The sequence below is a fragment of the Bubalus kerabau genome, chromosome 3 (assembly GCF_029407905.1).
Source record: "Bubalus kerabau isolate K-KA32 ecotype Philippines breed swamp buffalo chromosome 3, PCC_UOA_SB_1v2, whole genome shotgun sequence".
Lineage (NCBI taxonomy): Eukaryota > Metazoa > Chordata > Mammalia > Artiodactyla > Bovidae > Bubalus > Bubalus kerabau.
The window spans coordinates 55,350,706-55,377,729 of record NC_073626.1 but is presented as its reverse complement, the minus strand read 5'-3'; the positions used below and the strand labels follow the sequence as shown (position 1 = coordinate 55,377,729).

Genomic DNA, 27,024 nt, shown 5'->3' with positions numbered 1-27,024 from the left:
AGACACATGCATCCCAATGTTCATTGCAGCACTATTTACAATAGCTAGAACATGGAAGCAACCTAGATGTCCACTGACAGATGAATGGATAAAGAAGTTGTGGTATATATATACAATGGAATATTACTGAGCCATAAAAAGGAACACATTTGAGTCAGTTCTGTTGAGGTGGATGAACCTAGAACCTATTATACAGAGTGAAGGGAGTTAGAAACAGAAAGATAAATACCATATTCACCACAGGACTGGAAAAGGTCAGTTTTCATTCCAATCCCAAAGAAAGGCAATGCCAAAGAATGCTCAAACTACCGCACAATTGCACTCATCTCACTTGCTAGTAAAGTAATGCTCAAAATTCTTCAAGCCAGGCTTCAGCAATACGTGAGCCGTGAACTTCCTGATGTTCAAGCTGGTTTTAGAAAAGGCAGAGGAACCACAGATCAAATTGCCAACATCTGCTGGATCATCGAAAAAGCAAGAGAGTTCCAGAAAAACATCTATTTCTGCTTTATTGACTATGCCAAAGCCTTTGACTGTGTGGATCACAATCAACTGTGGAAAATTTTGAAAGAGATGGGAATACCAGACCACCTGACCTGGCTCCTGAGAAAACTATATGTAAGTCAGGAAGCAACAGTTAGAACTGGACATGGAACAACAGACTAGTTCCAAATAGGAAAAGGAGTATGTCAAGGCTGTATATTGTCACCCTGCTTATTTAACTTCTATGCAGAGTATATCATGAGAAACGCTGGGCTGGAAGAAGCACAAGCTGGAATCAAGACTGCTGGGAGAAATATCAATAACCTCAGATATGCAGATGACACCACCCTTATGGCGGAAAGTGAAGAGGAACTAAAAAGCCTCTTGATGAAAGTGAAAGTGAAGAGTGAAAAAGTTGGCTTAAACCTCAACATTCAGAAAACGAAGATCATGGCATCCGGTCCCATCACTTCATGGGAAATAGATGGGGAAACAGTGGCAACAGTGTCAGACTTTACTTTTTTGGACTCCGAAATCACTGCAGATGGTGACTGCAGCCATGAAATTAAAAGACGCTTACTCCTTGGAAGGAAAGTTATGACTAACCTAGATAGCATATTCAAAAGCAGAGACATTACTTTGCCAACAAAGGTCCATCTAGTCAAGGCTATGGTTTTACCTGTGGTCATGTATGGATGTGAGAGTTGGACTGTGAAGAAAGCTGAGCGCCAAAGAACTGATGTTTTTGAACTGTGGTGTTGGAGAAGACTCTTGAGAGTCCCTTACTGCAAGGAGATCCAACCAGTCCATTATAAAGGAGATAAGTCCTGGGTGTTCTTTGGAAGGACTGATGCTAAAGCTGAAACTCCAATACTTTGGCCACCTCATGTGAAGAGTTGACTCATTGAAAAAGACTCTGATGATGGGTCAGATTGGGGGCAGGAGGAGATGGGGACAACAGATGGCTAGATGGCATCACCGACTCGATGGACAAGAGTTTGGGTGAATTCTTGGAGTTGGTGATGGACAGGGAGGCCTGGCATGCTGCGATTCATGGGGTTGCAAAGAGTCGGACACAACTGAGTGAATGAACTGAACTGAACTGAACTGATCACATATATACAGAATCTAGAAAAATGGTACTGAATTTATTTACAGGGCAGCAATGGAGAAACAGACATAGAGAATAGACTTATGGACATGGGGAGAGAGGAGGAGAGGGTGAGATGTATGGAAAGAGTAACATGGAATCTTACATTACCATACATAAAATAGATAGCCAACAGGAATTTGCTGTATGGCTCAGGAAACCCAAACAAGGGCTCTGTATCAACCTAGAGGGGTGGGATGGGTAGAGAGATGGGAGAAAGATGGGTAAGAGTTTCAAAAGGGAGGGGATATATGTATACCTATGGCTGATTCATGTTGGGGTTTGACAGAAAACAGCAAAACTCTGTAAAGAATTATCCTTCGATAAAAAATTAATAAATTAAAAAAATTATTACTGAAGTATAGTTGGTTTACAATATTGTGTTAATTTCAGCAAAGTGATTCAGTTATATATATATATATATATATACTCAGATTATTTGTATTATGGGTTATTACAAGATAGTGAATATAGTTCCCTGTGCTACAGAGTAAATCCTTGTTGTTTATTTTATGCACTGTAGTTTGTATCTGTTAATCTCAAGCTCCTAGTTTATCCTTCCCCAAATCCCTTTCCACTTTGGTAATCATAAATCTGTTTTCCATGTCTGTTTTATGCATAATCATTTGTATCATTTTGAGATTATACATGTAAGTGACCATATAGTACTTTCCTTTCTCTGACTTACTTCAGTTAGTATGATATTCTCAAGGTCCATTCATGTCCATCCATCAAATGGCAATATTTCATTTCTTATGGCTGAGTAATATTCCATTGTATATCTGTACCACATCTTTTTAAAACAATCATCTGTTGATGGGCCCTTGGGCTGTTTTCATGTTTTGGCTGTTATAAATAGTGCTGCTATGAACACAGGAGTTCATGTATCTTTTCAAATTAGAGTTTTCTCCAGATACGTGCCCAAGAATAGGGTTGCTATATTGTATGACAGCTCTGTTTTTGTTTTTTTTTAAGGAATCTCCTTACTGTTCTTCACAGTGGCTATACCAATTTACATTACCACCAATAGTATACAGAGGTTCCCCTTTTCCCACACCCCTCCAGCCTTTATTATTGATGATGACCATTCTGACTGGTGTGAAGTGATACCTCATTGTGGTTTTGATCTGCATTTCTCAATAATTAGTGATGTTGAGCATTTTTCATGTGTCTGTTGGCCATCTGTATGTCTTCTTGCGAGGAATATCTGTTTAGGTCTTCTGCCCATTTTTGGATTGGATTGTTTGTTTCTTTGATTTTAAGTTGTATGAGCTGTTTGTATATTCTAACTATTAACCTACAGGGAATTTTTTATGTTCTCTATATTTTTATGTATTGCTGCAATTCTTTATAAGGAGCATGTGTAATTAATATGATCAAAAAAGCTTTTTTTAACCACAAAATAAAATTAGAGAACAATGGAAAAATTCAATAGGAGTGCTGGCAATAAACGAGTAAAATCTCTCCAAAAAATTAATAAAACAAAGATGAAGAGAGAATGTAGAAATATGAAGACTATTAGAGCCCTATCAAGAAGTTACAATGTCTAACAGGAGTTCCAGGGGAAAAGGAGAGAAGGAAATTATCAATTGAATAATACATATCTTTTTTCCCAACAGTAAAGGTTGAGCTCAAGCTCAGTGGATAAAAAGAAACTCACATCCAGGATTATCACTAAGATATTTCTGAACAACAGGGATAAAAGAAGAACTCTTAAAAACTTCTAAGTTAAAAATAAAAACCCAAGCCATACACAAATGCCATGGTCCTTCTCACCAGCAACATTCGATGGTAGTGAAGAAATGTCTTCAAGGTTTTTTTACTTTTTAAAAAAATTTAGTTCTTACTCCCTTTTTATTTTATCTTTTGGCTTGCCACATGGCATGTGGGATCTTAGTTCCTCAACCAAGAACTGAGCCCACAGCCTCTGCATTGGAAGCTCTTAACCAATGGACTTCCAGAGAAGTTTTTGAAGGGTAATTTCAACCCAGAATTCTATATAAAGCCTCAGCATCCATCAAGTATGAAAGTTAAAAAAGGAGTTTTTCTTCAGACGTTCAAAAAACTCTATGTCTATACCTCTTATGTACTTTTTCTTAAGGAAGATATTTTTGAGCATAATAAAGAAGTAAAGGTAGATGTAGGATTCAAGAAACAGGAAATCAGAGAGGAAAATTATGCAGGATTCCTGGAGAACAATTCGTCTGAATTATAGCAGGAGGTCAGCGGAAGGCCCCTAGGAGAAAGGAGAGACTTGATAGAATACTGACATGTTTGAACATTTAGAAAATGGTTTGTAGATGACCTGATGGAGAGTTAAATTGAAGGACAGACATAGAAAATCACACATACAAAAAATGCAATCATTATTAACTCCAGGAAAAGAAATGTGACTATGATCCACTACTTGGCTCTACATTGAATAATATTTTCATGTCCATGGTAATATAAGCACTTGTTACTGATTTAGCTGTATACTGGGAAATGATATTAGTTGAATAGGAATGGAGAGGAGACAAAAATTTGAGATGCTGATTCTTCATGATGACCACAACTGCAGGTTAATAGATAACATTTTAAATAATAAATCAAAATAGCAGTTTAACATTATTATTAAAATCTAACTTGATTGTCTCTGGGTGAGGGAGGGACAAGCAGATGGCTGTCTTGTTTTCAGAGGCAGTCTTCTAACTCCTCACTATTCTCGAGTCAGGCTGTGGTGAGGGGATCGGCAGCGTCCTGTCACACGCGAGCTGGTGAGCACTGCATCCTCAGGTCCCACCTGCACATCGAGTCAGAACCTGTATCCCAGCAGAGCTCAGGCAATCTAAATGAACCTTTAACTTTGAGAAACACAATGTTAGTACCATTTTACTTTATAACTATGTGCATGCAGAATTTTGATAACTTTTCTTAAAGTAAAAGGAAAAAAAACCCACCCTAAAAAATAGGGAGAATAAAGCATTTTCTAAAGCTTATGCTGAAGCTGAAACCCCAATACTTTGGCCACCTGATATGAAGAAGTGACTCATTTGAAAAGATCCTGATGCTGGCAACGATTGAAGGAGGGAGGAGAAGGGGATGACAGAGGATAAGATACTTGGATGGCATCACTGACTCAATGCACATGAGTTTGAGTAAGCTCTGTGAGTTGGTGATGGACAGGGAAGCCTGGCATACTGCAGTCCATGGGGTCACAAAGAATCAGACACGACTGAGCTACTTAACTGAACTGAAAGCTTATTTACAAGGATGTTCACTGTGGCATTATTTAAAAAGTTGTGAACAACCTAACTGTTCAAAACAGTAGAAAACTGATTAAGAATTGGATGCATACATACAAATGAATACCATGTAGTCATTAAACAAATGATATAAATGTTTTCCTCTAATTAAACTTTTAATTTTGATATAATAATTGTAGATACTCATGCAGATGTAAGGAATACTACTGAGAGGTCCAGGGTCCTCTGTACGCAGACTCTCACAATGGTACAGCACAGTATCACCACCAGGAAGAGAAACTGAGACAACCAAGACCTCACTGAGACTCTGTTTCCCTCCAGTCATTTGTATGTGCGCTTGTGTGCACATACGTGTGCGTGGTATTATATAGTTAGTTCTATGTGGTTTTATCACATATGTAGATTCGACTACGCACCACCACATCCAGATACAGAACAGCGTCATCACTTCAGGATCTTTGGGCTGCCCTTTTATAACCTCACCCAACTCCTCCCCTCCAACCTCTGGTAATGACTAGTATATTCTTCATTGCTATATTTTTTCATTTTAAGAATGTTTTGTGGATGGATTCTTATAGTATATAACTTTTTGCTATTGGTTTTTTTCCCACTCACAATAATTCTCTGGAGAACCATTGAAGTTGTATTTCACTATTATTCATACTGTGGAATATTACTACTGTGCTATAATACTACTATGACTGTATAATATTATAATACTATTCCATGGTATGGATGTACCACACTTGGTTAACCATCTACCTATAGAAAGATATCTGGCTTGTTTCCAGCTTAGGGCTACTATGAATACTTATGTATTAAGTTTATGTGTAAACTAAGTTTCATTTTCCTGAGATAAAGACACAAGTGCAATTGCTGGGTCATACAATTAACCCACGTTCAGTTTCATAAGAAACTGCCAGCCCTTTTCCAAAGTAACTGTACTGTTTCACATTTCCTACCAGAAATGTGCAAGATACTCAGTTTCTTCACATCCTTACCAGTATTGGGGGTTCTCATATATTTTTATTTTATTCATTCTGATTGTGTTTTTAATTTGCATTTCCTTTTTGGTTAATGGTCTTTTCATGTGCACATTTGCCATCTGTATATACTCTCTGGTTAAATGTCTTTTGTTCATTTTCTAGTTGGATTGTTTGTATTTTTACTGTTGAATTTTGAGATTTTATATTCTAGAACTACTTTTTTGTTGGATATGTGGTTTGCAAATAAAGTCTCCCCAACATGTGGTTTAGCTGTTCATCTTCCTACCAGAGTGTTTCTTTGTACAGCAAAAGGTTTTGATTTTGATGAAGTTCAATTTATTATTTTTTTACATTATGGATGTACCTTTGGTATTGTGACTAAGAACTCTTTATTATCTTTTAGATCTCAAAGATTTCTTCCTAAAAATCTTATAGTGTTATGTTTTACATTTAAATGTGTGATTAATTAATTTTAAATTGTTTTTGAATAAAGTGTGAGGTTTAGGTTTACTTTTTTCCCCTATGGATGTCCAAATACCTTAGCCCTGTTTGTTGAAAAGACTACTGTTCTTCCACTAAATTGCTTTTGCATCAGAAACCAGTTGAGTGTATGTGTATGCATCTGTTTGGGGGTTCTCTACTCTTTTCTTGTATATGTCTAGTCCTACCCCAATACCACAATTGGTTAAGTAGCCCTAACTAATATTGGGTAGCTGGATTCCTCTCACTTTATTACTTTTACAAAACCGTTTTAGCTATTTTAGGGCCTGTGCCTCTCCTTATAAATTTTAGAATACAAAAGATTTTTCAAGATTAGAAAATGTTCACATTGTACTCCCCCACCCTCACTTAAAATCTCTAAGTAGAAACAGCACTGTGGACCCTTGCTGTCCAAGTCAGGGAAGAGGATGGAAGAAGGTCAGGTAAACCACTCAGCATTCACTAAGCTAATGCTCCCACAGCCATTTCTTTTCTTGCTCCCTCTTGATCTTGGTCTCCTTCCAAGCCCCCTTAGCCAGGAGCACAAACCCATCTATGTACAAATAAGATTATAAATAAGATGCTAAAATTTGCTTTCCCTGGAATCCTAAGTCCTCTGTCCCTCTACCTGAAATTAAAAATCTCTACATGCAAACAGCACCTTTTTACTCCCAAGGATTGCCTCCTCCTGTTCTCCATCATACACACGAATACGCTAGAATATCCCAGGTGTAAGGTGACACTGTGGAGGGCCAAATTACATGGCTGTCTATAGTTAAGGAAATTCTTCATCACTGAGAAGTTGGACTGGACCTGAGAGGGCCACCTGAAAGGCTCTTTTAGACTTCAAACTTCCAAGCCAAGGGAGCCCCATCCCATTAACCTTTTTGATTTCTTAATTACATTTCAATGTTAATAGTCTTTTCAATATCTGAAATAATCCTATTTTCTCAATTATTTACTCACTCTCACCTCCTGCCCCTCCCTTGAGGACAGAGATCTTTTTATACGCTCTTCAATACTATATTCATAGTGCCTAGGATATTGTCTTGTCCACAGCTGGTGTTCAGTAAATATTTATTAAATTGAAGAAGAACATGGTGAGAGGATGTGGTCACCTGGACAGCAACAGTACATACATCTACAGCAATAAAGACTCTGAACTGGAACAAGGGTGGACAGAGGCCAATGGAACACAAAAGTCAGCTGTAGACATCTCAGAGACCTACATGTAAACAGTAAGTCCATGAAAGTTTTAAAAAGGTAATTTAGGGAATTCTAGTCATGACCTGGGGGTAAAGAATAGATGGATACTCTTGAAAACAATGAAATATAGAATTTCTGTTCATTAAAAGATATCACCAAAGAAGAAAAGAGACAAACCATGGAGTGGGAAATCATGTTGATGGCACATTTAACCAACAACGCGATTGTAGCCAGAATGTGTACAATCAGTAAGTAAATGACAACTTCATTGACAAATGGACAAGGTATTAGGTCAGACACATCCCCAAAGAGAATATCCAAATTGTCAAAAAGCATTAAAAGGGTGTATAGAAGCTCTATACAGTCAGCAAAAACAAGACGGGGAGCTGACTGTAACCCAGATCATGAACTTCTCATCACAAAATTCAGACTTAAACTGAAGAAAGTAGGGAAAAACACTAGACCATTCAGGTATGACCTAAATAAAATTCCTTACGATTATACAGTGGAAGTGACAAATAGATTCACGTGATTAACTCTGGTAAACAGAGTATCTGAAGAACTATGGAAGGAGATTTGTGACACTGTACAGGAGGTGGTGATAAAACCTATCCCCAAGAAAGAGAATTGCAAAAAAGCAAAATGGTTGTCTGAGGAGGCCTTACAAAGAGTTAAGAAAAGAAGAGAAGTGAAAGGCAAAGGAGAAAAGGGAAGACATATCCATCTGAATTCAGAGTTCTGAAGAATAGCAAGGAGAGATAAGAAGGCCTTCTAAAGTGAACAATGCAAAGAAAAAGAAAAACAATAAAACAGGAAAGACTAGACATCTCCTTATGAAAATTAGAGATACTGAGGGAACATTTCATGCAAAGATGGGCACAATAAAGGACAGAAACAGTATGGACCTAACAGAAACAGAAGATATTAAAAAGAGGTGGCAAGAATACACAGAAGAACTATCCAAAAAAGATCTTAATGACCCAGACAACCACGATAGTGTGATCACTCACCTAGAGCCAGACATCCTGGAGTGTGAAGTCAAGTGAGCCTTAGGAAGCATCACTATGAACAAAGCTAGTGGAGGTGATGAATTCCAGCTGAGCTATATCAAATCCTAAAAGATGATGCTGTTAACTCAATATGCCAGCAAATCTGGAAAACTCAGCAGTGTCCACAGGACTGGAAAAGATCAGTTTTCATTCCAATCCCAAAGAAAGACAATGCCAAGGAATGTTCAAACTACCACACAATTGCACTCATCTTACATGATAGCAAAGTAATGCTCAAAATTCTCCAAGTGTGGCTTCAACAGTATGTGAACCAAGAACTTCCAGATGTTCAAGCCAGATTTAGAAAAGGCAGAAGAACCAGAGATCAAATTGCCAACACCCACTGGATCATCAAAAAAGCAAGAGTCAAAAGCTTTAGCCTTTGACTGTGTGGATCACAACAAACTGGAAAATTCTTAAAGACATGGAACTACCAGACCACCTTACTTGCCTCCTGAGAAATCTGTATGCAGGTCAAAAAGGAACAGTTAGAACTGGACATGAACAATGAACTGATTCCAAATTGGGAAAGGAGTACATCAAGGCTGTATATTGTTACCCTGCTTGTTTAACTTATATGCACAGTACACCATGCAAAATGCTGGGCTGGATTAAATCAAGCCAAAATCAAGATTGCTGGGAGATAACCTCAGATATGCAGATGACTCCACCCTTATTCAGAGAGCGAGGAGGACCTAAAGAACCTCTTGATGAAGGTGAAAGAGGAGAGTGAAAAACTTGGCTTAAAACTCAACATTCAAAAAACTAAGATCATGGCATCCAGTCCCATCATTTCATGGCTTATAGTTTGGGAAATAATAGAAACAGTGACAGACTTTATTTTGGGGGGCTCCAAATTCACTGCAGATGGTGATTGCAGCCATGAAATTAAAAGATGCTTGCTCCTTGGAAGAAAAGCTATTACAAACCTAGACAGCATATTACAAAGCAGAGACATTACTTTTCTGACCAAGGTTTGTGTAGTTAAAGCTATGCTTTTTCCCGTAGTCATGTATGGATGTGAGAGTTGAATCATAAAGAAAGCTGAGCATCAAAGAATTGATGCTTTTGAACTGTGGTGTTGGAGAAGACTCTTGAGAGTCCCTTGGACTGCAAGGAGATCCAACCAGTCCATCGTAAAGGAGATCAGTCCTGGGTGTTCATTGGAAGGACTGATGTTGAAGCTGAAACTCCAATACTTTGACCACCTGATGCGAAGAGCTGACTCACCCTGATTCTGGGAAAGATTGAAGGCAGGAAGAGAAGGGGACAACAGAGGATGAGATAGTTGGATGGCATCACTGACTCGATGGACACAATTTGAGCAAGCCCCAGAAGTTGGTGATGGACAGGGAAGCCTGGCATGCTGCAGTCCATGGGAATGCAGCGTTGGACACGACTGAGCGACTGAACTGCACTGAGCCTCTTTAGACATTAGCCAGTGCAGCGCTCAGTTGTGTCTGACTCTTTGCAACCCCATGGACTGTAGCCCGCCAGGCTCTTCTGTCCATGAGATTTCCCAGGAAGAATACTGAGTGGTTTTCCACTTCCTTCTCCAGGGGATCTTACTGACCCAGGAATGGAACCTGCATCTCTTGTGTCTCTTGCATTGGCAGATGGGTTCTTTATCATTTGTGTCACCTGGGAAGCCCTCGTCAGACATTGAGGAAATGCAGATTACCTCTACCTGCCTAGCAGAATGGTTAAAATTGGTTAACAATATCAAGCAAAGGCTAATGAGATTATGGGGAAAAGGAAAGTCTTATGGAGTGAGTGTAAATTGGCACAATCACTTTGGAATGATATCTGGCAGTATCTAGTAAAGCTGGTAAAGCTGAAGATAAGCAACCCCAATGACCCAGCCATTTCACTCTAGGAGGCACATCCAACAGAAAGGCATATGCTCATGCAGTAGGCACCTGGGCACAAAGTTTCCTGGCAGCAACAGCCGACTGATACATATGCCGTGGGATGCTGATTCAAAGTCATTGTACATAATGATGAAAATGAAAGAACTTTCGATGCACAGCACAAGGATGAGTCTTAACAAAATCAGAGTAAACCAAATGGATAAGGAATAAAAGAACACATAAGGTTCTATGCACATAAAGTTCAAAAACAGGCAAAAATAAACTACATTGTTTGGAGACACAAAGGTAAGCAGTAAAACTATAGAAGACAAGGAAGTGAATACCATAGAAGTTGGCACAGAGCCTATGGCCAGCTAGGAGGAAGGACTCTTGGACAAGGAAGGGCTGTAGTGTTCTGACTCAAGTACAGGTTACTCAGTGTTTGTTTCACAGCAATATATCATCTACACATTTATGCACTAGGCTTTTCTGTATCATGCTGCGTATCTCAAATTAAAAGAGCTCTAAAGGAACAAACTGCAGGATGTGAAATCACAGGAAGTTAAAGCCTCTATAGATTACATGGAAGAAAAGTTATGACAAATCTAGACAGTGCATTAAGAAGCAGAGGCATTACTTTACCAACAAATGTCCATCTAGTCAAAGCTATGGTTTTTCCAGTAGTCATGTATGGATGTGAGAGTTGGACCATAAAGAAGGCTGAGCACTGAAGAAGTGATGCTTTCAAACTGTGGTGTAGGAGAAGACTCTAGAGAGTCCCTTGGACTGCAAAGAGATCCAACCAGTCCATCCTAAAGGAGATCAGTCCTGAACATTCATTGACAGGATTGATATTGAAGCTGAAGCTCCAATACTTTGGCCACCTGATGCGAAGAGCCGACTCATTGGAAAAGACCCTGATTCTGGGAAACATTGAGGGCAGAAGGAGAAGGGGGTGATAGAGGTTTGAGATGGTTGGATGGCATCATCGACTTGATGGACATGAGTTTGAACAAGCTCCAGGAGATGGTGAAGGGGAGGGAAGCCTGGCGTGCTGCAGTCAATGGGGTTGCAGAGTCAGGCATGACTGAGCAACATAACATAGATGACATGATCATGACCATGTTAAATATATGGTTCCAGAATAAAATCTGGAAGAAAATTTAACAGTGGTAGTTTTGGAATAAAAGAACGCTTGCTACTTAAGAGCACTGTGGAATGAAGAAATGGGAACACCCCTGGATTCCTTGCAAATTTCTCCTGCAATTACAGCCTGCTCTCCCAGGAGCAACCACTAGATGGAGCCTCACCTCTAGCTCTAAGTTCAGTAGAGAGAGCAAACTTTTCAGAGCTTTTCTCTCCTCTCCTTCCCATGTACATGTATTTGCCACTCTCTTGTATTGGTATTAACACATGTTCTGATGCACAAGGGTGTGAGTACTCATTCCTCCTGTGAGGTTTGAAATAAAAAGAAGAATATGAACTAACATTTATCCAGCATCCACTTAATGCCTGACTCATTCTTGCATCCTTTACCATCACAGCGTGCAGGCTGTCGGTGTTTGCTGAGGCTCCCTGCACTTGGGGGCTTCCCAGGTGGCACAGTGGTAAAGAATCCACCTGTCAGTGGAGGAGATGCAAGAGACTTGGGTTCAATCCCTGGGTTGGAGAATCCCTTGGAGGAGGAAATGGCAACCCACGCCAATATTATTGCCTGGAGAATTTCATGGGCAGTGGAGCTTTGTGGGCTACAGTCCATGGGGTCGCACAGAGTCAGACACGACTGAGCACACAGCACGCACACACGCCCCCGTGCCTGCTCCTCCCATAAACACAGGGACAGTCTGAAGGGAATGCTATTTCCCATTGTGTACAGATATACACATTAATATGTATGCTGCTGCTAAGTCGCTTCAGTTGTGTCCAACTCTGTGTGACCCCACAGACGGCAGCCCACCAGGCTCCCCCGTCCCTGGGATTCTCCAGGCAAGAACAATGGAGTGGGTTGCCATTTCCTTCTCCAATGCATGAAAGTGAAAAGTGAAAGTGAAGTCACTGTCATGTCTGACTCTTAGTGACCGCATGGACTGCAGCCTACCAGGCTCCTCTGTCCATGGGATTTTCCAGGCAAGAGTACTGGAGTGGGGTGCCATTGCCTTCTCCCTACATCAACCACTGGATACAAAATAACCAGACTATGAACAGGCCACTGATACAAAGGGGAATTCAGATAGCTTGAATTACATAGGGAAAATAGAGACCACACAGAATTAGACAAAATGCAGTTCCCACTTGTTAGTTTGGCAAATTTCAAGAGATCAGTCTGGCTGTGTTGATTCTGGTGGGACCCTCATGTGTGTGAAGTGGGGCAATCTCCATGGAAGGCAGACTGGCCTTCCTACTCCTCCCCTCCACACACTTATGAAAATATCCTGTGTGGTCCCCTAATTAAGAGGTAAAAAAATGTGAGTTGATTGATGTGAGTCACAGATAACTCACCTCACTTCCAAGAAGGTCCTTAAGTGAGGGTGCTGCGCTTACGCCACAGGGACGCTCGCCTCTTTTCCTGCTCTCTTCCTTCTGCTCACCCTGGTCTAATGCCTGCAGAGACAGTAGGAGGCTTATCCAGGCCTGGGACATCTTGGGGTTTCCAGGAGGCTCTGAGCTGTTGTCCACATGGCTGTAGCTTCCAAGAGAAACCACTGAGATGGCCCTACCCTTTTCAGGGTAGTGGAAATCTGCCCCCTGGGCACCAGGCCTGAGACTCTGGGGCTTGGGGCTCAGGGGCTTAGAGGGCACGTTTTGGCTTCCCTGTGCCAGGCAACAGGTGGAGCTTGAGGGAAGGGTGTGGCTAATCCCAGCCTGCTGCCTCCCAGGACTGGTGGGGGACAAAGGCCAAGACTTTTCTGGAAAGGTACTCGGAGGTATGTATTCACCACTTTCCTGGGTACTTGTACATTTGATAGTTGGTTCACTTTTTCTCCTGTTATCTGAAGAAGACAAATTGCTGGATGACAAAGGTATGGGGGAATGTGTGGGTGTCCAATGATCTCTAAAAACATAGCTCTCCTTGTGTTCCGCCTGCTTCTCACAGTGGCTATTGGTCTCTGGTGGGAAACGGCTGGGGGTATTCAAGATTTCTGGTCCTGGAATCAGACTTACTAAGGAGGGCCTTTTGGAGCCTTGGGCATCTTTGCTTTTCAGGAATGTGCGCCAGGAACTCTGGCGCAACCTGCTCTTTTCCTTCTGGTCCTTCAAAGAATATGAAGAACATTCGCCAGCGTTCTCTTTTTCTAAAACTCTTGACTCAAAAAAATTTGCAAAGGTCTTATGAGCTGAGGCCAACCTCGCCCTGAGTCTTTTCTCTGGAGTTTTGAGTCTCTTGGCGTCGCAGCTTTCTGAGGACTGTCTTCTGCTACCGAGGTCCCCAGGCGTGTCCACCCGGCCCCCTTCCATCTGCCCCGGGGCTCCTTGGCTGGATCCCTGGAGGGCGATCATCGGAAGGGTGCTGGCGTGCGCGTTGCAAGGAGTTCCGGCCTGGCCGGAGGCGCTCTGCGCGCTGCCCGTTGGGGGTTGCCTGTCGGAGCACAGTTCCTTGAGGCCAGAGGAATCCCCAGGGTGGCCCCCTCTCGGGCCCTCAGCGGCCAAGGGCTTGCTTTTTCGGAAGGAGATTACCTTGGGAAACACCAGGCGCTTTCCAGGCTCCCGCGATGCTTGGCGGAGCTGGTGAGGCGGTCTGGGCTGTTGGAGTGCACCCTTTCGGGCACGGGCCTGGGCGCCGGGCCGCTTGTCCGTGTCTGCATCGCCCTCTGCTGTGCACACCCCTCGCGTGTCCTCTGGGCTCGGTGGCCCTCGGCTGCCCGAGGGGTGAGGGCCACAGGCCTCGGGCTTCCCAGTAGCTTCCTCCCTGGCTGCTGGAATCCTGGAGCTCTGGCTGGCCTCAGGTTGGTTTTCTTCCATAGGCACCCCTGTGCTCAGCATGTCCCCCGCGTGCTCCTGGGAAGGAGTTTTTCTCCTCCCGGGGGGCCAATCTTCCGAAGCAGCCTGGGGGATCAGAACTATCCCAGACTCTGAGGCTTGGGCCACCTGCCGAAGAGCCCCATCGTTACCTCGAAGGCTGCAGGCTTCTGGCAGCTCACACTCATTGCCGCAAGTTTTTGGTTTCCCAGCCAGAGGAGACTCGCAGGGGGTCGCTCCAGCACTGTGGGGAGACCCTGGTCTTTCCTCTAGAAACTCACAGGACTGTGTTCTTAGCAGAGGACCCATTTTCTTCCTCGTGGCCTGCAGCCCTTTCTGCTCAACAGCTATAATGATGAGCGTGCCCCTAGAAGATGTGTCTGCTTTGGGCTCTGTCTGGAGGCCCTCTGCAAAGGATATGGTATCATCCTTGTGCCCCTGCTCACACTCCTCATCCCCACAGCTGCAGTGAGACATGGTGGCTCCTGCGACTCCTGAAAAGCCCTGCAAGGCATTTTTTGTGAAGCTGGGATCTGGAACCATCACGTCTTCTGCTTTCTTTAAAGTGTCTACTGTGCTTGATTTCAGGGTCGTCTCTGGAGCATATGAATTATTGCTCACTCTGGAGCAAACTCCCGAGTCTCTTTTCCACACCAGTGACCCGCTCTTGCTGGGATGATGTGGGAACTTGGCCCTAGCGGATGGCTTTCTTTTTTCACTGAGGATATACTTTGATGTGTAATTGCTGGTTTGGTTTCCTGGCTCAGCAGAAATGTCCTGAAGGTGCTTCTGTGCATCACTCACGTCCTCAGCATCTGGTGCCTGGCCAGGGCCTTGGGGCTCCTCTGGTCTGCTTTCTGGGCCGTGTCCGGACTTGCACTCTGCTGGCACTGGCACTTCCTCTGTGGTGAGGCTCACCAGCTCTGCAGTAAGACATGAAGAGACTGGGCAGGACCTAGAATCCTGTCCTAACTGGTTTTCCAGCCAGAGACCTTCAGAGGGCGTGTCCTGAGAGGCCCTTTTCCAGTTTAGAGCCCTGAGTTTGTACTGATCCTTCAAAGGAAGAGTCTTCCTTTGGGAAGTAGGAGGTAAGTGAGACAGCTGGGTGGGAACAGGGTGAAGAGGGGTTTGTGTTATTGGAGCCCGTTCTGCTTCTGTCCCTTCCTTCAGATGGGTCCCAAACTTCACAAAGTTCTGCCCTAAAGGATCCTCAGAGTTTCTTAAGGGAAATTCTGCTATGGAGTGGGCCCTGTTCAGAGTCCTTGTGAGCCAACGGCAGTGCCTTGGGAGTGCCCTGCCTTCATCATAAGTATTTTCTGGGACACTATGGTAAAACTTGGCATGTAGGAGGCAGGATGTCCCTAAAGGAAGCCAGCAGGTAGTATCAAAGCTGTACTGGGAGCAGAGCAAGCCTGTTTTCGATGTGGAGTCTGGAGGACATTTTTTCCCTGCCCTGGCTCCCAGAGGGGCTGTGCTATTCAGCGGGCTCCTGAGGGACAGCTGGCATCCCCTCTGCCTGTTGTGGATATTCGGCCAGCTCTGGCTCTGTTCAGTGCACCAGAGAAGAAGGGGCCAGACCAGTGGGGTGCCCAGATGACTCTCAGACCTGGATTTCTGAGGAGAAAAAACAGAGAATCCTGTGATGTCTTGGACAGTCACCACCTTTGCTGGTGGGGGGCCGTAACTGCCTGTAAGCCCCCGTGCACAGTCCTGTGTGAGGAGAGCAGCCCTTCCTGGTGGCAGCTCTAGCTCTGTGCCAGCCACATCCTCCTGAAGGATGGCACTCACTTCTCCAGCAACTGTAGCAAGGGTTTGTAACCCCGTTTCGTGAGACTCTTCCTTGAAGTCAAGGCACAGATCTAGTTCCTCCTTTGGGTCAAGCCCAGGGACATCTGTCAAATATTGCTCCTGAGGGTTCCCAGATGCTGGGGTGTCAGAGCATCCCTTGTGTGCTTCCCTGTCCTCAAAGGTACCATGTGGAGGGAGGCAGATTCCCTCTAGGAGGTCACCAGGCAGGGACTCAGTGTCAGAAGCACTTTCAAAGAGATCAGTTTTGGTGTCTGATGGACTTTCACTCTGGCAGGACAGTGTCTCACAATCACTGTGGTCTGTGTTCTGGCTCCACGCCTGTTCCTCTGGTTCTGCAGGAGAAGAGGGGAGCTGCTGACCTTCAGTGTCGCCGTGGCCTGGCAGGTGTGCACTGGGCTCTGGAGTCTGGAAGGGCAAGAAGACAAGACTCAGAGACAAGGTCTGAGGACATCTGTACACACGCACACTGTCCCTGCCTTCGTCAGAAGGAAGAAGGCTCAAAGGTGTCTCATTAGTTCCCCATGTACCCTTGAAAGAGAGGTAAATATAAAAGCTACTTTTTATTAACACAGAAAAGAAGGGATGGAGTCAAACCCACACAATAGGGAGAAAGTGTAGCACATGGTTAAAGCAACCCTAATTAAAATAAGTGGAATGAGCATGGGCAGTTTACTTAATAAAATGTGTGAGTCATGGTGAGGAGCATATCTCTGCCTCATGATTTCAGCAAGAAAGAGCAAACAAATATATGTTTGTTTTGTGTTCTGTTCCTTCTTATGCAACCAGCTGGATTAAAGTCAAAGTTCATTCACTTAGAAGTGTTTTCTGAGTTAGGTTTGCTGCTGCCAAAGGAAAAAGAGAACACACACACACAAGAATTATTGAAATTGCAATCATGTATCAAGATGTTATAAATGCCCAAGATAGCTTTGAGAGCAGGAGGAAAAGTAGGTGCTAGTATTTTCATACTTTCCTTCTCTCATTACACATGTTTCAATCAACTTGTTATAACATCATTTATATGCATCTCCTTAAAAGTATACAGACCTGAGCTTTTTGACAAATGTATATGCCCATGTACTGGATTGGCCAAAAACTTCATTTTTCCATAACCTGAAAACCTGAACAAACTTTTTTGGAAAACCCAGTGACTACCAATATGATAAAAATCCTGAGTATTTCCTTTTCCCAGAAATGTCCCTGCTCTTCTCCAATCACTCTTCATCTCCCCTCTTCCTCTCTGTGACCTGTTTCTGCCACACAATCTAGATTTGCTTTTTCTAAAAGTTTCAGATGATCAGAATATGCAGAATGTATTCTTTGGGGCCTGGCTTCTTTCTCTCTGCTGCTGCTGCTGCTGCTAAGTCGCTTCAGTCGTGTCCGACTCTGTGCGACCCCATAGATGGCAGCCCACCAGGCTCCCCCGTCCCTGGGATTCCCCAGGCAAGAACACTGGAGCGGGTTGCCATTGCCTTCTCCAATGCATGAAAGTGAAAAGTGAAAGTGAAGTCGCTCAGTTGTGTCAAACTCTTTGCGACCCCATGGACTGCAGCCTACCAGGCTCCTCCACCCATGGGATTTTCCAGGCAAGAGTACTGGAGTGGGGTGCCATTGCCTTCTTTCTCTCAGCACAGTATTTTAGAGGTTCACCCACATATCCCGGCTGTAGCATGTATTATACATGCAACACTTTGAAATTTGTGATAATGCTACCTAGCATTCAGTTATCTAACGCTCAAAGATTCCCCAGGCCAGGAATAGGACAAACACTTCCAGCTAAGGCTCCTCACACAAATTTTGCACAGAAGTCATTCACTCAACCAGCCTTTCCCAAGTACATATTCTGAGGACCTGTCATTAGAGGTTTCTCAAAATAAATGTGTTTTTAATCTTCTTCAATTGAGAGGAGAAAAGCAGACAAACACCAAAGAATGTGATGATGTGGTGTGGTGATGTGTAAGGTATATAAGCTATAAGGTAGATTCAGAAAATAAAAAATAAAATGATACTGTATTAGCATCAAATAATTTAGTATCATATAGTTTCAAATATGTTGTAAAGCAGGAAGGAGTTGGGAATAGGAAAAGAAACATTAAAAATCAAACCATCTGGGAAGGAGGGCTTTGTGGTGGCCTTGGGGTAGCCAAGACAAGAGAGGAAGTCCCCCTAGTCTGCTGTGGACACTTGCTTCAGCAGCCCAGCTTCCAGGTGGCAAGCCCCTCGCTGTACATCAGGAACACAGCCTCTGGCCTATGGACATCCCACAGCCTGGCAAGGCCAAGAAGGTCAGATGTGAATATACCTTGGCAAGCAGGGAAGGCTGTATAATGGCAAGTCTGTGCTTCATGAACAGAGAATTGAACAGGGAGCAGGGGGCCAGCTACAGGCTCCTTCTCAGTAACTCCTGCCTTCAAAAGCACCTCTGTTCCCTCACTTTGATGACCTATTATTAAACTGGGAAGGGACCCTCTGACTTTAGAGCATTTCAGTAGTTCTTTCAACATTGTCATAGTTTGATGTCACCTCATAGACTCATATTGGTATCAATATTCACATGCTTCAGGCCTTTTGGAAGAATTCCAAAATCCCAAATTCCAAATGACCAATGATCTGGACATTGACTATGCCCAGATGCTGGGAGTCTCATTCCTGTCCCTGCTTCCTGCTCAGCATCCCTTTACTGGACATTGCCTGGGTCTTGATGAGGGTCAAGCCTTTCTTTGACTTCCAGGTATTCAGGTAAGAGGTCTCACTCTGTCTCAGTAAAAATAAAAAATATTCTAAACTCTTCCAAGTTACAAAATTGGTATTGGGGCTTGGTTTCTCCAGTGGCTCCATGGGTAAGGTATCCACCAACAGTGCAGGAAATACAGGAGACATGAGTTCTATCCCTGGGTCAGGAAGATCCCCTGGAGAAGGAAATGGCAACCTACTCCATTATTCTTGCCTAAAAAATCCCATAGACAAATGAACCTGGTGGGCTACAGTCCATAGGGGTAGCAAAGAGTTGGACATGACAGAGCACATAAACTCAAACTCTCCCAGATTACAAAATTGGTATAGTCTACGCAAGAGCACTGGACATCCAGCTTTAATAGTCCTTAAAGTGTGTACATCCCCTTCATGGATCACTGCTTTGTCATAGCAAAGGGGCTTGCATAACTTAATGAAGCTGTGAGCCATGCCATGCAAGGCCACCCAAGATGGATGGGTCATAGTGGAAAGTTCTGACAAAACATGGTCTACTGGAGAAGGGAATGACAAACCACCCCAGTGTACTTGCTGTGAGAACCCAATGAACTGTATAGAAAGGGAAAAAGATATGACACCAAAACATGAGACCCCCAGGTCAGAAGGTGTCCAATATGCTACTGGGGAAGAGTGGAGGACAACTACTGATAGTCCCAGAAAGAATGAAGCAGCTGAGCCAACGCAGAAATGATGCTCTATCATGGATGTGTCGGGTGATGAAAGTAAAATCCGATGCTGTAAGAAGAGTATTGCACAGGAACCTAGAATGTTAAGTCCGTGAATCAAGGTAAATTGGATGTGATCAAGCAGGAGATGGCAAGAGTGAAAATCGACATCTTAGGAATCAGTTAACTAAAATGGACAGGAATGAGTGAATTTAATTCAGATGACCACTATATCTACTACTGTGAGCAAGAATCCTGCAGAAGAAATGGAGTACCTTCATAACCAACAAAAGAGTCAGAAATGCAGTACTTGGGTGCAAACTCAAAAATGACAGTATGACCTCAGTTCGTTTCCAAGGCAAACCATTCAACATCATTGGAATTCAAGTTTATGCCCCCATCACTGATGCCGAAGAAGCTGAAGCTGACCAGTTCTATGAAGACCTAGAAGACCTCCTAGAACTAACACCAAAAAAAGATGTCCTACTCATAGTGGATTGGAATGCAAAAGTAGGAAGTCAAGAGATACTTGGAGTAACAGGGAAGTTTGGCCTTGGAGTACAAAATGAAGCAGGGCAAATACTAACAGAATTATGCCAAGAGAACACACTGGTCATAGTAAACACCCTTTTTCAACAACAAAAGAGACGACCTTATACATGGACATCACCAAATGGTCAATACCAAAATCAGATTGATTACATTCTTTGTAGTCAAAGATAGAGAATCTGTATACAGTCAGCAAAAATAAGACCTGTAGCTGACTGTGGCTCAGATTATCAGCTTTTCATAGCAAAATTCAGGTATAAGCTAAAGAAATGGGGAAACCCACTAGAGCCATGTATGACTTAAATCAAATCCCCTATGAATATACAGTGGAAGTGATTACTCAAGTATAATCCCTTGAATATAGAAATTCAAGGGATTAAATCTAGTAAACAGCACCTGAAGAACTATGGACAGAGGTTTGTAATATTGTACAGGAGGCAGTGAACAAAACCATCCCAAAGAAAAAAGCCAGAAGGCAAAGTGGTTGTCACAGGAGGCTTTACAAATAGCTGAAGAAAGAAGAGAAGTGAAAAGCAGGGGAGAAAGGGAAATGTATACCCAACTAAATGCAGAGTTCCAGAGAATAGCAAGGAGAGACAAGAAGGTCTTCTTCAATGAACAATGCAAAGAAATGGAGGAAAACAACAGAAGGGTAAAGACTAGAGATCTCTTCAAGAATATTGGAAATATCAAAGGAATATTTCATTCAAAAATGGGCACAATAAAGGACAGAAATGGCCAAGACCTAATAGATGCAGAAGAGATCAAGAAGAGATGGAAAGAATACACAGAAGAACTGTATTAAAAAAATCTTAATGACCTGGATAACCACCATGGTGTTGTCACTCACCCAGAACCAGATACTCTGGTATGGGAAGTCAAGTGGGCCTTAGGAAGCACCGCTGTCAATAAAACTAGTGGAGGTGATGGAATTCCAGCAGAGCTTTTTCAAATCCTAAATGATGTTCCTATCAAAGTGCTGCATTAAATATGTCAGCAAATCTGGAAAACCCAGCAGTAGTCACAGGACTGGAAAAGGTCAGTCCTTATCCCAGTTCCCAAGAAGGGCCGTGCCAAAGGGAGTTCAAACCACTGGACAGCTGCAGTCATATCCCATGCTAGTAAGGTTGTGCTCGAAACCCTGCATGCTAGACTTCAGCATTACACAAACCAAGAACTTCCAGATGTTCAAGCTGGGTTTAAAAAAGGCAGAGGAACCAGAGATCAAATTGCCAACATTTCCTGAATCATAGAGAAAGCAAGGGAATTCCAGAAAATTATCTACCTCTGTTTCATTGACTATGCTAAAACCATAACAAACTGTGTAAAACTCTTAAAGAGATGGGAATACCAGACCATCTTACCTGTCTCCTTAGAAACCTGTTCCATGCAAGTTTCTAACTGTTGCTTCTTGTATGGAACAACTGACTGGTTCAAGATTGGGAAAGGAGTATGACAAGGCTGTTTATTTAACTTATACACAGAGCACATCATGTGAAATTCCAGGCTGAATGAGTCCCAAGCTGGAATCAAGATTGCCGGGAGAAAGAGCAACAACCTTAGATATGCAGAGGATACCGCTCTAATCGCAGAAAGTGAAGAGGAACTGAAAAATCTCTTGAAGAGGGTGAAGGAGGAGAGTGAAAAAGCCAGCTTAAAACTCAGTATTTAAAAAAACTAAGATCATGGCATCTGGTCTCATCACTTCATGGCAGATAGAAGGGGGAAAGGTGGATGCAGTGACAGATTTCCTCTTCTTGGGCTCTAAATCACTGAGGATGCTGACGTCAGCTATGACATTAGATGATTGCTTCTTGGCAGGAAAGCTCTGACAAACCTAGACAGTGTGTCAAAAAGCAGAAACATCACTTTGCTGACAAAGGTTCATATAGTCAGAGCTATGGTCTTTCCAGTAGTCACATCCAGATGTGAGAACTGGAGCATAAAGAAGGCAGAGCACCAAAAAACTGATGCTTTTGAACTATGGTGTTGGAGAAGACTCTTGAGAGTCTCTTGGACAGCAAGGAGATCAAACCAGTCAGTCTTAAAGGAAATCAACCCTGAATACTTATTGGAAGCTGAAAGCTGAAGCTGCAGCTGCAGTACTTTGGCCACCTGATGTGAAGAGCCGACTTACTGGAAAAGACCCTGATTCTGGGAAAGATGAAGGCAGAAGGAGAAAAGGGCAACAGAGGATGAGACGGTTGGATGGCATCACCGATTCAATGGTCATGAACTTGGGCAAACTCCGGGAGATGGTGAGGGACAGGGAAGTTTTGCTGCAGTTCATGGGGTCACAGAATCAGACACAACTTGGCGACTGAAGAACAGCAACAACTACAAAGTGTATAAATGCTGAATATGAAGAATATGTTTTTTAAAAAAAGCATTTGATTTGATTGAATATTAGATTCTAAATCTTATGAAGAAAGTTTATTCCTCCTTAGTTGATTCAGGGGTAATTCTCATATACATAATTTCTCAATTTCAAGGTTGTGCCTAAGGGATGGTGTGAAATGAAATATTTCTTACCATATCCCATATGTCACAGCTATCAGGGATTCTAGCCTTCCAAATGTAAACTTCTGAGACCAGGAAAAATAATACTAGCCCTCCAGCAGCCAGCAGCCACTTCCTCCCTGGTAAGCACTGAGGAGCTAAGGGGGATGCAAGAAAGTGCAAGAGGCAGCCATCTGCTGTACCTGCCACCACTTACAGTAAATGAGGAATTAAGGATGTGAATAATCAGAAAGCAGGATTTGGCCCACAGACAGCTGAGATGTATATGAAAGAATTGATCAGGAGTGTCCACTCAGTGACCTTTTGAACTTGAAGAGATGGGCAGCTTAGTTACCAATGTACAGAATGGCGGCACTATCACAACTTTTCCTTTAAAAAAATTTTTTTTTCTTTTCTTTTTTTTAAATTTTATTTTATTTTTAAACTTTACATAATTGTATTAGTTTTGCCAAATATCAAAATGAATCCTTTTCCAATCACCTTTCCCTAAGCTTTATTCTTTAGCACCTAAATATCCAGAGGCCCTGGCTGCCCAGATTTGGTCTCCTGTCTTCACACTTGGCTGCTTTGAAAATAAAGGAATAAATTCTCCCCTGCTGCAAACCTCCTGTCTCAGTGTTCTGGCTTGAGACAAAAATGAGACAAAAAATAGACCTGGTTCTGTAACTCCGTTTCATAAATGCTCCATAGGTATTTGGAAAGATCAAGTATTCTCTAATGGTTCATTCAGTTTAATAAGTGCTCACGAGGCTTGTTATGTGTTAAATCCTTGTCAAAGCCTCAGCAATTTGACTAGTTTTTCATCTGCTATTAAGAGCAGTGGGTTGACTCACCCACTATAGTGCTGATGCAGGAGACAGATGGGCCCCAGTCTGAAGAGTTTCTCCCCTGTGGAAAAAAACCCTATAAAAGCAGGATGATGGAGAAGGCCAGGCTCTGCCAGATAAGAGATAAAAGACCACATATTCCTTATTCTTGAACTCAAGGAGACCTCCCTGGCTACACGTGTGCAGAAATGCTCCTTGGAAGTCAAAAAGTTAGGGGTCATCAGCTCATAGTAAGTGATGTCAGCCTACCCATCGACCTCTACACTGGAATCCATCTTGGCTAAGAGATGAACACACACACTTGAGAAGTTCCTAAGATATACCAAATATGGACTCAGAACCAGGCAAATCGAAATGACTGGCCAGAGGAAGACCAGAAGAAATGCCCTAAAAGAGTAATTCAAACTACCATGAGGGCGTGATTCTGTGACTCTCTCTTTGAGCCTGCCCACGTGTCTATCCACATGTACCCTTTTTTCCTCCTAATAATACTTCATGGGAATTCTTTTCTGCAAAGCCAAGGGGCCAGGACCTGGCCACTGACCACTGATCTATTTGTTAGGATTCAGTGCTCTCACTGCCCCCACCTGAATTCAGTCTCTGGCTGGGAACCAAAGACCCATCTCAAGCTGCTGCAGGCCAAGTCCACTCAAGGTCAGTACTGCATTTGTCAATTTCCTCCTCTAATTCCGTCATCTTTCAGTTTACATGTTTCAGTGTTATGTTAGTAGATGCATACACAAGTCCTGGCTCTTTTTACTATTAAATAGGACTGGAAAATGTCAGTTTTCATTCCAATCCCAAAGAAGGGGAATTCCAAAGAACGTGAAAGTGACTCAGGCTTGTCCGACTCTTTGTGACCCTGTGGAGTGTAGCCCACCAAGGCTCCTCTGCCCATGGAATTCACGAGAGAAGAATACTGGAGTGGGTAGCCATTCCCTTCTCCAGAGGATCTTCCTGACCCAGGGATTGAACCAGGGCCTCCCATGTTGCAGGCAGATTCTTTACTATCTGAGCTACCAGGAAAGCCTCAAGAATGTTCAGACTACTTTATAATTATGCTCATTTCAAATACTAGTAAGGTTATGCACAAAATCCTTCAAGCTACACTTCAGCAGTGCATGAACCAAGAACTTCCAGATGTACAAGCTGGATTTAGAAATGGTAGAGGAACCAAAGATCAAATTGCCAACATCTGTTGAATCATAGGGAAAGCAAGAGAATTTAAAAAAAAAAAAAAACTACTTCTGCTTCATTGACTATGAAAAGCTTTGACTATGTGGATCACAACAAACTGTGGGAAATTCTTAAAGAGATGGGAGTACCAGACCAGTTTACCTGTCTCCTGAGAAACCTGTATGTGGGTCAAGAAGCAACAGTTAAAACTACACATGGAACAATGGACTGGTTCAAATTGGGAAAAGAATATGACAAGGCTGTATATTGTCACCCTGCTTATTTAACTTCTATGCAGAGTACATCATGCAAAATGCTGGGCTGGATGAATCACAAACTGGAATCAAGACTGCTGGAAAAAATAGCAACATGAAAGAAATATCAACAACCTCAGATATGCAGATAATACCACTTTAATAGTAGAAAGTGAAGAGGAACTAAAGAGACTCTTGATGAGCATGAAAGAGGAGAGTGAAAAAGCTGGCTTGAAACTCAACATTCAAAAAACTAAGATCATGGCATCCAGCCTCATCATTTCATGGCAAATAGTAAGGGGAAAAAGTGGAAGCAGGGACAGACTATTTCTGTGGGCTCCAAAATCACTGTGGATGGTGACTGCAGCCATGGAATAAAAAGATGCTTGTTCCTTGAAAGGAAAGCTATGATAAACCTAGACAATATATTAAAAAGCAGAGACATCACTTTGCCAACAAAAGTCTGTGTAATCAAAGCTATGGTTTTTCCAGTAGTCATATATGGATATGAAAGTTGGACCGTAAAGATAGGTGAATTCTGAAGAATTGATGCTTTTGAATTGTGGTGCTGGAGAAGACTCTTAAGAGTCCCTTGGAGAAGGAGTTCAAATGGGTTAATCCTAAAGGAAATTTACCCTTAATATTCTTTGAAATGATTGATGCTGAAGTTCTAATACTTTGGTTGCCTGATGCAAAAGCTGACTCATTGGATAAGACCCTGATGCTGGGAAAGACTGAAGGCAAAAGGAGAACAGGGTGGGAAAGGATGACATGATTAGCATTGCCAAGTCAATGGACATGAATCTGAGACACTCCAGGAAATAGTGAAGGATAGGGAAGCCTGGTGCACTACAGTTCATCTGGTGGCAAAGAGTCAGACGTCACTTAGCGACTGAACAGCAACTCTCTTCATCCCTAATAAAGGTTTATATTTTAAAGGCTATTTTAAATAGCCTATATTTTAAACTAATATATCTTTTTTAAATTTTATTTTATTTTTAAACTTTACAATATTGTATTAGTTTTGCCAAACATCAATATATTTTATTTTAACCTATATATTTAGCCTAATATTTTAAACCTATATTTTAAAGGTTTAAAATATTTTATATTTTAACCAACTTTCTTTGGGTTAGTATTTGCATAGTATATATTTTTCCATTCTTTTATTTTTAGTCTTTTTATGTTCCTTAAGTGTGTTTTCCATAACTGATGTGTAGCTGGATTCTTAAGATCCAACATTTCAACCACTTAATCAGAGAGTTTAACAGGTGAGCATTTATTTGGGTTTCTATCTATCACCATATTTCATTCTTTTCAGCTCCCTTTCTCTTTTTTTCTCCTTGGGATTTGTTTATTTTTTAACGTGAACTCAGCAATGGTTTGTTCAACACCATATGTTTAAAGGAATGTATGCTTTATTTCTGTGTGTTTGTTGCAGTAAGTATTTTGAGAAATACATAGACTGCAGTGCGGTAGAATCAGAAATTTCCTGCTTGCTGCTCACTGCAGTCCAGCTGTCTCTCCATTCACTCACTGAAATCAGTCTGGCAGAGGTCCCTAATGACCTCTGCATTGCCAGATCCAAGACTCTGGCCTGTCTGCCTTCCTTTCTTCTTTGCCTTCTTCTTCTCTCCCTTCCTTCCTTCCCTACTTTCACTACTTTTCTGCAACTTTATTGAGGTAGAATTGACATAAGTAACTGCATATATTTCAAGTGTAAATAATTAATGTGTTTACATACATATGTGAAACTATGACTACAAGCAAGATAACGAGCATTTCTCTTGCTTCTAAAAGTTCCCTCGTGATTCTTGTAATTCCTCCATCATAGCCTCCCTCACTGCATCCCCAGGGAATCTTTATCTGCTTTCTGCTACTATAGATTAGTTTGCATTTTCTAGAGTTCCATATTAATAGAATCACATAGTATGTATTTTTTTGTCTGTTTTTTATTTTCACTCAGCATAATTATTTTGAGACTCATATATGTTTTGTTTGCCAACAACTTGTTTTATTGCTGGGTAGTGTTCTGTTGTATAGATATATCACGATGTGTTTATCCAC

General features: G+C 42.3%; 1 protein-coding gene across 1 annotated transcript in view; it reads right to left on the bottom strand.

Annotated features, from left to right (window-relative positions):
- Positions 1–27,024, bottom strand: part of ARHGEF4 (Rho guanine nucleotide exchange factor 4) — a 343,926-nt gene that overhangs the window by 171,875 nt on the left and 145,027 nt on the right. Inside the window, exon 2 of the mRNA XM_055571840.1 lies at positions 12,949–16,620. Coding sequence (XP_055427815.1) covers positions 12,949–16,620 — 3,672 coding nt within the window. The remainder of the gene's footprint in view (positions 1–12,948; positions 16,621–27,024) is intronic.